Genomic DNA, 16,608 nt, shown 5'->3' with positions numbered 1-16,608 from the left:
TTAGCATGAGCCACACCTGTAATTCATCATCTATGAGTCCAGTTTAGGTTTTTCAAAGAGGACAAAGATTTTAAAGAACCTTATAAGGCAACCTGAATTTAGCATCCTTCCAGAAATTTATATCCCAGATACATCCCCCCCCCCATTTTTTGGCCACGCCCATGGCATGCGGGATCTTAGCTCCACAACCAGGGATTGAACCTGTGCCCCCCACTAGACCACCAGGGAAGTCCCTAGATACCCCTTTTTAAAAATAATTATTCACGCCTAATTTTACAATGTTTTTTAATGTGTTTGTATATGTATGAGAGATTTGTCTTTATTAAGTTTATGCAATGATTTCAACTTAGTTTTTATGAATACAATAACTAACTTTGTTTTCAAACTCATTTTATCAAATGCAAGAGTAAATTCTGTAGTTACATTAATTTACAATAGTACAGGTTGATTTGAACACAAACAAAACTTATTTTTGATAAGTACACAACTCACCAGGTGGAAGAAGAGATGCACAGGTGTACTAGAGTGTAGCCCACCTCCTGAGAAAATATCAGCACACCACCGGCATCAGTCATTGTGTTCTACAGAGAAAATGCCAAGCATCGTTAGCTTGGTAAGTCAGTTAGTATGGAGGTGGGCTAAATAAAAAGAAGTATGTGCCAAAAGAATTGTGCCGATAAAGTGGTGAAGATGAGAGAGTATTCTTCTTCCACAATGATGGGCAAAAGCCACTATAAGCAAAAGCCAGAGAACATTAAGAAGTTCACCTTGACTAAAGGACAGCTTCTGTGAAAGATATATTTGGGAAATTTGGTTAGAAAGCTAAGTTGGAGACAGAAATTTCATTTGGTAGTAATATCTGAAACAGAGGTATTCATTCATTTACCAAATATTTATTGGGCATGTAGGATAAGTCAGGCTTTGTGTTCCACAAAGGTCTAGAATTAGGTGAGGCGAGAATAAGGATGAACTTATTATTTATAGCTGCCAAAAAAATGTGACAGTAGTCAACAGAGAGTTCATAAGAATTTGGAAGATGAAACTGAGAGAAGAGTTATTTCAAAGGTAGAATTAAATGACTTTACTGTCAATATTTGAAATGAATAAGACAAGGAGATTTGAGTCTAGGTGCTGAAAGAATGATATTGCAAAGAATCGGAATCAGGAACTTGGTTTAAAAAGTAGGTTTAGGATAGGAAAAAAAAAAAAAAGACGTCTTTAATTAACAGCATGCTGAGTTTAAGTGACACTAGGCACACTTCTACTTTCCTGCCATAGTCCAGGCAGATCATGGAATATACTTACATTGCTTAAGATGTGTTTGGAAATTAATTTGTAAACATCTAGAGGATCACTTGTCTATACCTGGGAACTTTCCAGGAGCACATCTTCCAACTGAGTACTAATAATGGGCATTTAATCATCTTTTATATCCTTTTAAAATTTCAAAAATGTAGATTGATTCCCAACTGTATGCATTAAAGGGAAAATATGCTTAGAAGTAGAGTAACTGGTAACATATTACAAAGTTGGGTTATAAGACAAGAATAGATAATTTTAAAGAATATTCTTAAGAATAAAGTTGGTTATATTGGCAACAGCTCTCATCTGGAGAAAGTCTGACCCAGTAAGACCTGGAGTAACTATACATTAAAAAAGGTATCAATTTATTTTATCATCATCTAGGCAAGCCACATCAGGGGAGGATATTTAGGGAGGCAATAAGTAGACATAAACAAATTAATTTTATATTATTTTAGGTTCACATCAGTACTCACAGTTGCTAATTGGAAAACTGAAATCTGGGTTACCAGTAATGATATTTAGTAATGGATACAAAGTTTGATATGGAGCCTGATATTTAGCACTATGTGTGAAGAACTGTGATAAGCAAAAGCTGGATTTGTCCAGAAATGTTAAAGACTTTTCAAACAGTATTTTTTAAAAATTTCTCTGTGAGTTAAAGTAATATTATACCAAAATGTTTTATTATTGCTTGTGCTTAAGTTACTATTATGACATTTGCTTTATAACAAGTATATAATTCATTTGGCATAATTACTGTAAACAAAGATTAAATAGAACTCATGTCTACACATACCCAAAAGTTAGTTTTTTGCATCTGATGAAATAATTTTCATGAAGACACTGAATATATGTATTATGTAAAATTCCATTATTGGTTTATGTTATAAACAAGGTGCCTTTGTTTTTGTTTTTGTGTTTCACTTCAAGATTGAATGGTAGATTCTCTTCATCTGTTAGACTCATCTTGATAGTTTTTCTATGGATTATTTCCACTTTTAAATTGTTGGAAGAATTATAAGCATGTGAATACACTGTTTCTTTTATTTCAGAAACAGTGTGGTTACACAGAAATCAGAGCATGGGCTTTGGGCTCAGGAATAATTCTATCAAATCTTGGCTTTCTCACTTGTTGGTTATATGACATTAGGCAAGTTACTTAACCTGTCTAAACCTTAATTTTATCACTTGTAAAGTGATAATGATTATCACTAACTTCCCCTCTCCCACCCCTCCCTCTGGGGCTTCTCTAATTCATAGGACAGTGGTTTGCTTAGTAAATGTTTCTGATGGCCGTTTGTAACTTCATAACATAGCAGTCTGACTTCATACATTGCAAATTATGGTAAAGGAGTTACCATAGATGATTTCCTTATTTCCCCTTCTTATTCAATCATTTTTTTGCTCTAATCTTAAAATCTCTTCATTTCAAGGAGAATCCAGAATCAGTTCATTGTACTAATCCTTTCTTGCTAGGCTATTTCTTAGGTACCATAATTAAAGTGATTTACTTTTTATGTCCATCTCATGCTCAGAAACTTAATGAAAGCAGTAGCTCATCCGAAGGCAGCACTGTAGACATTGGAGCACCTGCCGAGGAACAGCCTGTAGTGGAACCTGAGGAAACCCTTGAACCTGAAGCCTGTTTCACTGAAGGTAAAGAACATGATCTTCATGTTAATCTTCCCTTTATAGAGTGCAGTTTTTTTTAGCTGTTCATCACCCAAAATGGACCACTCAGAATAGAACTTTGTAGTCCATTTATTTCACTTACCTCTTATATGCCAACAGATTTAAAATCTCACGTTATGTTTTGGTTATATCTGCCTATTATGTGTAAGGGACCATGAACATGGAGGAAAAATATTTTAATGTAATCAAAACTAATGACTAATTTATAATATTTCAAATAAAATGGTGATTTCACAATAAGTTGGCATCTTAAACACTAGTCAAAATTCTCATACACAAAATTTACTTTAGAAATAATTTTTTAGCCATTAAAGTCAAATGAGTTGCAAATGCTCAAATGTATTTTTTTAACAAAATCATTATTTTCCAGTGCTTGCTGGGTGAAACAGGAAATAAGCACTGCCCAATACCTGATTCCTGCACAGTATCTAGTTTAGCCTGGCACAATATGGACAATAAGTCTAAGAGCTTTGTTTTCTCCATGATTAGTATTTCCCATGGTCTGAGTTTCTTGGGAATTTGAGTTTTGAAGATATGAATATATTTGCATATTCTCTATTTTGTGATTTTTTTTCCTCATAGGCCTGATATATATCTTCTCCATCTTTTCCTGTATAAATTATACACATCACTCAAAGTCCTCAGAACTACCTTCATCCAACCATGGTGGAAAAAACTTCTTATTCCTCTGAACAGCTATAAATAAAGATACACTTTAATTCACCTGATAACTAATCATGTATTATCTTATGAGGGTTCTTCTCTTTCTCTTTTGAACTGTTATATGTATCTTTACTGGCTTTCTTCCTTCCTTCCCTTCTTTCCCTTCCCCTCCTTTCTCCCTTTTCTTCAAGCATACCTGATTTTTTTTTGACTTGAGGCAGGGTTCTTTTGTTTATATCTGTTCTTAAAAAACCAGATTGTAGGTTTTCTGGGGGCAAGTCCATGTTCTGTACCTTTTTACATTTTTTCTCTTTTCTTTTTTTTTTTTTAAATATCCTCTATGGTGATTACAAAGGTGCTCACAAATTTCTCTTGATTTAATTATTTTTTTAATTTTATTTTTTTATTGGAGTATAGTTGATTTACAATGTTGTATTAATTTCTGCTGTACAACAAAGTGATTCAGCTTTATATATATACATTCTTTTTTATATTCTTTTCCATTATGGTTCCTATTGATTTAATTCTTGTTAGAGTGAGTGAAAGCAGTATAGGGAAGGCAACACCAAATCAAAGCAGGACTATGCAAATCACATTTTAGTGGACTAAATTCATCTTGAAAATTATATAAACTCTTCTAGGAGCACCATAAGAGAACCTAAACAGTGATAAACAGCATTGTTGGGTGAGAACAATATTATTACTCTGCATCCTCTTTAAAAGGGACATTTTCTGCTTATTATTAATTTCACTTTGAAGTCCTTTCCTAGAGTGACTTCAACGAAGTGCAATAGGATGATATAGTACAAGGCAAAGCTTAACATGTACTTGTACTTTACAACGTTCTTTCTTGGATAATAGCAGTTGGGTCAGAAAAAACAGGTATTATCCAGGGAACCGTTTAAAGAGGCTGAATAATTTTCACAACTTCACTCTGCTAATAGATGTGCTCTTATACTCCAGGCTTAGAGAGTTATCCTAGCAAGATAGAGATGGCAGTAGCAATGAGAAGGTGAATCCGGGACATCATTGAAGCAGCAGAAGTTATTTACCTACTCCTGTTTGAACATTATACTTGCAGGCTGTGTACAAAGATTCAAATGTTGTCAAATTAGTGTGGAGGAAGGGAGAGGAAAACAATGGTGGAACCTGAGAAGAACGTGTTTCCGAATAGTTGAACATAACTGGTTTGAGACCTTCATTGTTTTCATGATTCTCCTTAGTAGTGGTGCTCTGGTGAGTGAATATTAAGCAAAGGTGCTATAATGCCAAGTCTTAGAATCACCTAATACTGATGACTTATTAATCCTTTCTGTAGCATTGTTTTATTATCCAATGCATTATTTTTCCTGAACCCTCATTCTACATCCATTTCCGTGGAATCAGCCATCACCTCTGTTTGATAACCCCCAAACTGTTATCTCCATTTATGTCTTCTTCCTTAAACATACATGCATCGCTATATCCATCCATCCATACACCCATCCATCCATACACCCATCCACCCATATACCCACCCACCCACCCTTCTACCCATCTCCAGTGCATCTTTAATTACCCCACTTCATTCTTACAGACTATATACAATGTATAACTATGCAGTTCTGGATTTACTTTTATTAGGTATACATATACTTCTAACAAGCTATTTATTAATTTTTGCTTATTATTAAGTACCCCCCCAAATTTGTCCCTCTAGTTTATTCATTATAACCAAAGAACATGAGTATTTAATTACTCATATTTTAACAAGAAAGTAAGCATGGCAACTACAGTAAAGTCCTGTGATTGGGTATATATAACTTCTAAGTTCTGATGAATTTTGTTTATGAATGATATTATTATCTCTTTATGGACAGTCAGAAAGTCCTTAGGAACCACTTCTCTGTCCATTTTGAATTGGGTCCACTGTTCTTATGCTACTCAGAGAACAATGGATATTGGTAACAATAAATATTGGGCAGCGTGCCTAAGGGATTATTTAAGGACTGGTTTCTCTCTATATAAAAGTGTTCATCAGAATCAATTTCTATTTATATGAAAATCATTTACAAAAGTATAAAGTATAGCATATAGATAGCATTTTAGGAAAATGCTGACACAAATAGCCTACTTAAGCCATAAGATAGATGTAGATAGATAGATAGACAGATAGATAGATAGTAGACAGATAGATAGTTAAAGGATGGAAAGATGATAAAACTTGCCTGATTGAAACACAATTACTTAGTTTTCTTTAACTTAAAAGTGTATAATTCTAACACAGGCCTATATTTTTCTGCATATTTCTCTGATGAAATAAATTTTATCTACATGCCACTTTAGACAAGAAATAGTTTTTCACCATTTAAATGAACATATACTTAGATATAAAATATCAAGTGAGGTTCATATTAGAAGAAGAATACATATTAGAGTCTAAATGAGAAGTAGTTTCATCTTACCATCCTTGTCACACCATATCTTTGCTGAGAAATATAAATTATCAACAAAATGAAGGGGACAAAGGGAACAAATGATCTCAACTGTATAGTAAAAGTAGGCAATGTGATGATCAATTACAATTTCTGCTTTATGAAAAATATAAGCCTTCACTTTTTATTTCTTCAACCTCCTTTCTATGGCAAAAAATTAAAATTAAAAAAGCCAACAGGAGGAAGCAAAAGATATGAAACAAAAGGAATAAATAACTTCAAGTTAGGGTAGCAGCATCAAGATGTGACATCAAGAACTATTTCCTGAACAAGTCAAATTAATTCATTAGAGTTATGCTTTTACTTCTTCCTTCCAGTTATATCAATAGAGAGCATAACTTTTCTCCTGATTCATTAAAAGATCTTTGAGATAAAGAAAAGACAGCGATAGCTACTCTTCCTCTACCCTCCTATTCCAATGAAGTGTCATATATATAAAATCAGGAAAAGATATTTATATGTGGTCAGAAAAAATAGCTTATAATAGTTGTAATAGCATAATAGTTTCAGAAAGCTAAAATGCATAACTTTTCTTTATAGGCATTTGAGGATATATATATTGATCAGCGAAAGACGATCAAGACAATGTTGGAATATGCTGATAAGGTTTTCACTTACATTTTCATTCTGGAAATGCTTCTAAAATGGGTGGCATATGGCTATCAGACATATTTCACCAATGCCTGGTGTTGGCTAGACTTCTTAATTGTTGATGTAAGTATCCTCCTCTTTATCTTCCATTCAAGGTAATTTGTTTTATCTGTAAACTAATTCTAAAATAGTGAATCTTTGATCACTCTGTTGTACTGACAGGATATGCTACTTAGTAGACGCTAAACTAATTCACTGAATAATAGTGTAGTTTTTGTAAGAAATAAGCTAATTTAATACTGATTTAGCACGGGGGGATGGGATTTGTGGTGGTTATCTAGAAGAAAAAGCTGGGAAAAAACGTATCGGAACTTTGTAGGGAGAGTGGTGAAATAGGGTATGTTTAAATTATTTACGTTGTGAATCAGACAGAGTCGAGCTTGAATCCCAGCCCCACCACTGATGGGTTGTGTGCCACTGAGTAACTTACTTGGCTTTTGACTCTGTAAAATGATGATATTAGTGCATACAGAGTTAAAAACATTCAATAAACAGTGATGATGGTGGAAGCTAATGTCAATTTTCAAAAATTCTTTTTGATCTTCTCAAAGTTTTTAAAGGATATTTTTAAAGAGTAGATTATATAGATTATAACTCCATTATAGGAAGTAAGATGTACGGGGTGTAGTGAAAAACTCTACTTCATCCTGTGATGGGGAGTTTCCCCAGTGTAACTATAGATTTGCAGCAAGCCTGTAATGTACCAACAGCCCTTCACAGAGTTTGTAAACCTAATGATTAATATTTCATCTACCCAAAACAAGTGGCTGCCTTTGAGATTTGTTAAAGATAAACATCATGTTATATGTTATAAGTTTGGCATAATTTCAGTTTTAGAAAAGTGTGTTCAAAATATTACAAACTTCATAGGCAACAGTTTTATTACCCAAAGATGATAATTCAGCAGAACTATGCAGATTTCTTATAGAAAATATTTCTAGAACTAAGGGTCATGCATATATATTATATCTCTTTAATTCTGAAAAAAGGCAAACCCAGAGCTATTTGAAAAGCTTAACAGTGTTACTATGAAATGAGTGAATTGAAAAAAGCCTCAAAAGGGTGATAAGGGGTTCATATCCAACATATACAAACAGCTCATACAACTCAGCATCAAACAAACAAGCAGCTAAATTAAAAATGGGCAGAACTGAATAGAATTTTTTCCAAGGAGAAAATGCAGATGGCCAATAGGCACATGAAAAGATGCTCAACATTGCTAATCATCAGGGAAATGCAAATTAAAACCACAATGAGGTATCACCTCACACCTTTCAGAATGTCTATCTTCAAAAAGACCACAAATAAATATTGGCGAGGATGTAGAGAAAAGGGAACCCTTGTACACTGTTGGTGGGAATATAAATTGGTGCAGCCACTATGGAAAACAGTATGGAGGTTTCTAAAAAAGCTAAAAATAGAACTATCATACGATCCAGAAATTCCGCTCCTGGGTATATATCCGGAGAAAATGAAAACACTAATTTGAAAAGGTACATGCACCCCAATGTTCACAGCAGTATTATTTATAATAATATAAAGACATGGAAGCAACCTAAGTGTCCATCAACAGATGAATGGGGTCTTCCCTGGTGGCGCAGTGGTTGAGAATCTGCCTGTTAATGCAGGGGACACGGGTTTGAGCCCTGGTCTGGGAGGATCCCACATGCCGCGGAGCAACTAGGCCCGTGAGCCACAACTACTGAGCCTGCACGTCTGGAGCTTGTGCTCCGCAACAAGAGAGGCCGCGATACTGAGAGGCCCGCGCACGGCGATGAAGAGTGGCCCCTGCTTGCCACAACTAGAGAAAGCCCTCGCACAGAAACGAAGATGCAACACAGCAAAAAAAAAAAATTAATTAATTAACTCCTACCCAATATTCTGTAAAAAAACAAACAAACAGATGAATGGGTAAAGAAGATATGATATATATGTGTGTGTGTGTATATATATATATATATATATATATATATATATATATTCATATATACACAATAGAATGCTACTCAGCCATAGAAAAGAATGAAATTTTCCCATATGCAACAACACAGATGGACCTGAAATAAGTCAGACAGGAAAAGACAAATACTGTATGTTATCACTTATATGTGGAATCTAAGAGTAAAGCAAACTAATCAATATAACAGAACAGAAACAGACTCACAGATATAGAGAACAAACTAGTGGTTATCAGTGGGGAGAGGGAATGGGGGAGGGGCACAATAGGGGTAGGGGATTAAAAGGTACAAACTACTATGTATGAAATAAATAAGCTACAGGGATGTATTATACAGCACAGGGAATATAGCCAATATTTATAATAACTTTAAATGGAGTATAATCTATAAAAATTTTGAACTACTATGTTGTACAACTAAAACTAATATAATATTGTAAATCAAATATACCTCAATAAAAAAAGGAAAGAAACCTCAAAAGAATAATTGCTTCAGCATGTCACAAAGAGAAAAAGTTTCTAATATTTGAGATTTCAAGCATTAGAAGTTATATCATATTTCAACTGCTCATAATTTTTCACACTATGCTTTAAATCTAAATATAATTTAATCCTTTTGAAAATTCCTGAGCTTTGCTTTTCTCTATTATGCTTATTCCATGTCTGAATTTTTTAGTGGAAGAATGATGATTTTATTTATTATTACGAGTTGGTTTTTAATAGCCATTTCCAAAATATTTTAAGAAAATAATTCTGAAGGGAATTTTATAGTTTTGTAATAATAATACTTCTATTTTTCACAGTTCTATTTTAATTATTTCATAAGGGTCAGCGTATCACTCTAAAAAAAGACAAAAGGAATTATAGCACATCTCAAGTAAACTAAAAAGCATATTAAACATAAGCCAACTTAATACACTTAAACATAGAAAATTTTGCAAAAATAGTATCCAGTGTATTTGGAACTATCCAATATCAGCTATTCTCAAACCAAAGAAATTCTAACTCTGGATGCAGAGTTTTGGTCTTTATTTAGAGAATTGCACATCTAAAATTTTTATTTCTTAGTTTTAGTTGCATATTTCATGCAAATGAAGTTAGTTTATTTATTTCTTTATTTGGTAAACATTTATTGACTGGCGATTTTGGACCAAGTACCATGGCAGAAGCTCTAGATTAGTATAAAAATTTTGAGTAAGTTTCATGATGGAATTAGTTTTAAGTTACATTATTTACATAGAAATAAACTTTAGATAAGTGAAAACAAAGTATTAGCAAGACAACAAAAATTCATCTTCAAATAATCAACCTCAAAATTAATATGACAGGGCATTAATTTCTGTGGGTATCAGTTATAATTAGTTGAAAATACCAACACAGGATAGATATTTCTTGCTTTTTCTGGTACAATAACAGTTTTTATATTTTATTACTAACCATTGGCAAAGCCCTAAATTCAGCAGCAACTTAATAAAATAAAGGAAGAATAATCAATGACATTTTCCTATACCTGGACTTCTTCCTTTCTAAAATCAATTTTTACTTAGGTTTTCTAACTAACTGAGTAGTTAATAAAGTAGTTAATAAATCACATGGCATTTAATTTGTTTATTCAACTAGTTTTTAATTAACATCATGAAAGCTACTTTCTTTGCATGCAACTAAAAATTTTTCCTTAAAATTTTAAAAGGTTTACTGAAAATATGTAGCCATTCATCTTCTGAGTAATTATAAACAAAAATTGTAATTACCACAATGTTGTAAGTAACTATACTTCAATAAAATAAATTTTTTTAAATTGTAATTATTGTATTACATAGTAACTACAAATTGAATGACAATGATTCTATTTATTTACTTTTGTGTGTGTGCAGGTTTCATTGGTCAGTTTAACAGCAAATGCCTTGGGTTACTCAGAACTTGGCGCCATCAAATCTCTCAGGACACTAAGAGCTCTGAGACCTCTAAGAGCCTTATCACGTTTTGAAGGGATGAGGGTAAGGAAAATGAAAGAATCTGAAGTATTGTATAGAGCCAAAATTATTAAAGTAAATTTTGAAAAAGGAAAACTCATGCATGCAAAAGGAATGGCAAATCCTTGCAAATTGCTACTTTTTCCTTTTATCTGTTGCATATTTACTTCTAGGTGATATGCAAGAGAACTTAGGCCTCCTTTGAAATGATATAATATCATTTATCTGCCTTGCTCATTAAAATGACTTTATTTCCTAATCCATTTTGGGAGTTTCCTTACAAACCTGTACACAAAAAAACAGATGCACTATTAAAGTACTATGTGTAATGATGATGATAATAATCAACTAAAGTGAATTCTACATCATGTGCTTCTCATTTGTGGTGGTCTAAACTGTACTTAATGAGTTGTATTGAAAACAATATGAATCATACATGTGCCTAAATATAAGAGTAAAGGAAAAAAATTTTTAATTGTCAAAATTTTGTCTGTACAATGCCAAAGTTTGCGTTATTTGAATGTATTCAAGGGTAGATATTAAATATTAACTGAATTAAAAAAATTTTTTAAGTTATGTTAATATAACTTCAATTTATAACTGCATTAATATTCTTAATTTATATAAATGGCAATATCAACTTAAAGATTATATATAAATCTGCACAATTTTTCATGAAAATGAATTTAAACTTTTATAACATAATGAATAGAAAATATAATTTTGACTCATTACCATAGATGATTCATAAATTAACCATAACTTAAATATCATTTATATGAGTCACAGAAAATTTTATATTACTCCTTTTAAGGAAATATTATGGCATTCCCTAGGATTCATAACAGGTTAAAAAATTTGCCATTATTGACTTGTTATTTTCCATGCCTTTTTAAAAATATGAAGCATTAATCTATAAGATGTATAACATAAAAATTTAGTTTCTTTGTTTTAATCAAATTTCCTTTTACTAAACCAAAGCTGCTGAACTAAGTGTGATTCCAACAGAAAAAACATTGCTCTTTTGCTGCCTAAGATTTCGTTATGTTTATAGAAACCAAGCTATATTGTAGACTTACATTTGCATTTTCTAGTTTGTTGATAGCCTTATGCGTTCTTCTAAAATAAAATTTATTATAAATGTCACCTTTTAAGAACATAAGACTATCTTATGCAATCTTCAATTGAAGACTTCTGCAATTTCCCTAACATCTATAAAAAAATGTTTCCTCACTAGAAACAATTTAACACAATATAATACGGTCTTATTTTATTTCTCACAGAGATCCTCAAAGTTTACTAAAATGTTATTGGAAATTCTCTTCAGGATATGTGAAAATTAAGTTTATTTTCCAATTAAAATGTCACTTTTGTTTTAGACTGGTAGTTTCAGTTCTGGAGAAAAATATAATTTTTATACATTCTACTTAAACATTTTTTGATTTTTTTGGAAAACATTTGATTGATTCTGCTAAATCAAAGCAATGCATTCGAAAAGTTTCCTGAAATCTGAACAATGCTAAACATTTGGAGCTGTTGTAATTATTTCAAATTTGACCTTTTGGAAGTTTATTAAATCCATGAGTCAAATGGCCAGATATTTTCATATTTAACACCTTATTTCCATAACAATATTGACCCTGTGGGCCTTTAATTTTTACAGAAATAACCTTATCTATAATTTTGATCAATAATGCTTTTTATATTATAAGGAGAGGCTAATTTTTGAAACTTGGAGTTTTAAAAACAAAATCCTTATAGATGCTGATAGAAGATGAATTAATCGTTTAAATTGTCAGATTTATGAATATGGTCCTTGCCTCTTAATGACAGCATATATACAACCCTAAAATGGCTGATGATTTCAACATGTATTTGGCATTGTAGAGACAAAATAACCTGATTATTTATTCTATTTTTGTTTCTTTGTTTCTGGTATTTGCAATTTTTGACTTTGTAAACAATATAATCATGGATGATGGTGAGGATGGAAATAATAATGATGATTATAATTGGGAAGTTAGCTTTGAATATATTCAGAAACTCTCATTTTATTCTTTTCCCTAGCAGCATAAAATCACAATAGCTATGTCAAAGCGTAAATCAGGCTCATTTTATTTTTGTTTTGTCACTTCTTCAAAGCATGTGCTTTAGTGCAACATTACCAAATAAAGCATGTGCTTGATAAGAAGTTAGAAATTAAGAAATAAATTATCATCACTCTGCCCTTTATGTTTTGCATGTTCTATGCACATTTCTGGCTGACAGCTTTGAAACATTTATTGTATTTCAAATTTCCAGTCCAAATTTTCAACTTGTAAAATTGAACTGAGTGAATTGATGTCATGGATAACTTAAGTAAAATAAATTTTGTATTTTTAATTTCCTTGTCTAGGAAATCTTAAATACCTTCTTTTTCAAAAGAACTCAAGACATGATTGATAGGTAAACAGACAGAGAGCATTATATACAAAAAGTAACACCAAATGTTCTGTCATATCAGATTTCTAACTAATAACAAACTATATATTTCTATTTTATATAGGATAATCTTGCTCCAACTTGGATGGGGTGGAGCGCTGGTTCCGCCCCTCAGCCCTTTATTATGGGTACTGTATTACCCCTTTTGCTTCCTTTCATCCTTTCACTGTGACTTTGTGTTAGTGGGATGAGGGAGGGCTTGGGAAGGGTACTATCACACCACAGTAAGGAAAATACAGTATTTACATTCTAATCCCCTATTTTCAATTGTCTTAAATTTTCTTTTGAGAAAAATACCTTTTGTGAATTTACCCTCTGTGGATTTGAACCTCAACTGCTGATATCTTTTAAGTTTCACTCAATATAATTTAGATGTGTGTATACTGAGTTATCCATTTATGGGGAGATTATCTGATTGCTGAGGGTTGGGGACCCTGGTTTAGAATGATTGCGTGAAGTTTTAAACTTATCAAGATGATGATGCTGTTTGAGGCATTTAAAATAACACTTGTTATTTTCTACTTTGGTCCGGGGCCTGAAAATTGACATCAAGATACCGGCAGTGGCTTCCTTGCCTTGTTGACATGTGTGAGCAGATGCTAGGGGGCAGAATTCCAAGTTTCATAAAACTGGTATTGATTGTGTGATCATTCTCATACTTTATTAAGTGTAAGTTTATAGGGGTTATTTTTCAAATATAACAAAGCAAAAATATATTAGGAAAGAGTTGAGTAAGCACATGTGATTTGTGTTTTAAATAAAGAAAAGTAAATATGAAAGGACCCACTTATTTGAATTATACAGACTAGAACACCCACCTAGAAATAAAACATCTTATTATGTGTATTAAGATAGAATTTAATGCATAAACTTACTTCGTAGACTACATCACTCCCAACTAACCTTTTAGTATCTTAGAAAATATCATAGTGAAAACATAAATAAAAATAAATCTACAGTTTGTTTATTCTTAAAGTTTGGTAATAATGTGCAATGAGGACAGTTTTTATTTTTGAGGGAGAGAAAAAGTTGGAATTTTTGTTTGGATAATTAATGTATCATATCTTTCAAAAATAATTACCGTAATTAAATCCCACAACACAAATGCAGACATTAGATTTAAAAAAGACTCTATTACTCTTCTTCATACTTTAAAATGTGTGATTTCTACTTTGCCTACTTTTGGTTTTTATTCACATAGTTTTTCAGTATTTTGATTAAAGAAACATTGCAATCCATGAGTAGTATTGATTTGAAGTTCAAAGACAATTCATTCAGACAAGAGGACATTTCTACATGTATCAAAATTCCCAACATTAATTTGCATATTTAATTATCAATCCCTCATTTCATGTTGATTTATTTAAAAAGCAGATAATGAACCAGAGACAGAAAGAGTTTCTGTAAGAGTGAGTTGTGTGCTAGAATACAGAAATTCTATTTTGATGACGTTTTACAAAACATTTGTGAGAAGCAACCTCTAGTATTAATTCATTAAGATAGTTCCTTTCTTAGAACCTCCTTTTATGCAGCCTGAAACCTCAATTTGTTCTTTCCAACTTGTTTAGTCCAGTTCTGTCTAGTGCCTTCACCACCTGGGAACCAATTACTGCAGTTCCCTAGAGCCAGAAAGGAGTTAATACCCTTCCCTCTGTGCTGAACCAAGGAAGGGCTTGGGGCTCCTGGGAAAAGACAATCCTTTCTCTCATCCTTCATTGCCTAATTTAATGAGATTTTAAGTATGAATGGACCTTTGTATAGTAAATCCTTTTATCTTCATAAAAATAAACGTCTTCTCTGGGCCAAATGTATGCCAACGTTGTAAATGTATCTTGAAAGGCACTGCTGCTTATATCATGAATTGCATAGAGTTAATTTTAGTGCAAATCCAATCCCCGGTTTCAAAAGAAACCCCTCAGACTTATTAGCTAACCCCAAATTATTTTGTGTTCAGCTCTTTATTCTCATCCCATATCCAGAAATAGCATTTAAAAATGATGTTTTGATCAATAAATGCTAAGCTAACCTTTACTTCATTCATTCATTCAATCACCATTTTTGTAGTCCTGTATTCAAAGCACCTGCTATATTCCTGTATTCAAGGCACTCAAAGGCTTGTAGAGTTCACAAATATATTTTTTGTCTTAAATTAAAAAAAAAAAGCCTACTATCTGTCAAGATTATGGGAATGCCATTCATTAACTCTAACACAGAGCAATCTGGGTACCGGATAAGTACGAGTGACTCTAAGGAAAATTAGTGAGGTCGAGTAGAAGAAGCACTAGATGCCATTTCTAGTCTACATTCTGGACTTAACCTAGCTTAGCTCATTTTTCTCATTTGCCAAATGAGAATGCAGTAGTAAAGTATCTCTATAGTCCTGTCCAGTGCAGGAATTCTGATTTTTGAATTCAAAAGAGGAAACACTCATCTCTCTTTTGGAGGCTAAACTGAGAGGTGAAATGAGGCTCCATGACAGAAGTGCTGCTTAAACTACAGCTTGTGAGAAGAGAGAGTGTTTCAGAAGGGGAGGTATTGGACAAGGAATTTCAAAGGAAAGGGCATCTCAATTCTCTGGTAATGTTATTAGCACATGGTAATTACATTAGTTGGATTGGCATGAAGGCTAAGTGGCTAGGGAAGTTAAAACTAGAAATGTAGATTGAGGAGTGATTTGAACATCAAGGTAAGGAAAATGTTTGATAATCAGTGGGAAGCCATTAAATAATTTTAAATGAGAGTTGGAAATTAATTCATCTTATATGAATTAAAGGAAAGAGGAAATTGGAAGACTCTGAAAATGGTACAAGTAGGTACTAACAGATGTCAGAACTAGGGTGGCGATCATGAAAATGGAGAAGTGATAGAGGTGAGAAAAGTTTGGAAGAAAAAAGTGTGAGACTTACAGATTGATGTGAAAAGAATTCAAGAAATAGGTGTAGATAGCCAGTGTTCTGCTCATGGGCTAAATTGGATGTTGTAGGTAAAAAACAAACAAAAAAACCCCAAAAAACCCTGCATTTTAACATGTGCTTTGTGTGTGCACAGTAGAAAAAGCTTTTTAATCTGGATGGTAGGCAAAATGTTTGGAAAAGGAGGGAAATAAATAATAACTTGATTTCAGCTTTCATATCTTGAATCCAAAGAAATCTAAGTGTATCCAAACATTTAAAGTGAAGTATAAAATAAAGACTTATTCATGCAGTTGTATTAATGCAGACGGCCACATGAGATAAAGGTGAGGTGCCATGTGTCAGCTTGGTAGGCTGCATAGCTCACATCATCTGGATCTGCCTAGATAATTCAACTGACTTCATTTTTTCATTCTCATTCCCCTCTTCGTCATTAATGGTTTTATTATTTCCTTTGGCCCACTTTCAGATTGACAAGAATCCTAGAGGTACACAGGTAG

At 32.7% G+C, this 16,608-nt stretch overlaps 1 protein-coding gene across 6 annotated transcripts in view; it reads left to right on the top strand.

Moving 5' to 3' along the window:
* LOC132495113 (sodium channel protein type 1 subunit alpha) overlaps positions 1-16,608 on the top strand; it is an 86,237-nt gene that overhangs the window by 55,378 nt on the left and 14,251 nt on the right. For all 6 annotated transcript variants that reach the window (XM_060106739.1, XM_060106737.1, XM_060106735.1 and 3 more), the window contains exons 17-20: positions 2,841-2,961; positions 4,742-4,896; positions 6,675-6,848; positions 10,617-10,739. In XM_060106739.1, coding sequence (XP_059962722.1) covers positions 2,841-2,961; positions 4,742-4,896; positions 6,675-6,848; positions 10,617-10,739 — 573 coding nt within the window. The remainder of the gene's footprint in view (positions 1-2,840; positions 2,962-4,741; positions 4,897-6,674; positions 6,849-10,616; positions 10,740-16,608) is intronic.

The sequence above is a fragment of the Mesoplodon densirostris genome, chromosome 8 (assembly GCF_025265405.1).
Source record: "Mesoplodon densirostris isolate mMesDen1 chromosome 8, mMesDen1 primary haplotype, whole genome shotgun sequence".
Lineage (NCBI taxonomy): Eukaryota > Metazoa > Chordata > Mammalia > Artiodactyla > Ziphiidae > Mesoplodon > Mesoplodon densirostris.
The sequence above is the reverse complement of the archived record's forward strand: the minus strand, read 5'-3'. Positions and strand labels throughout refer to the sequence as shown.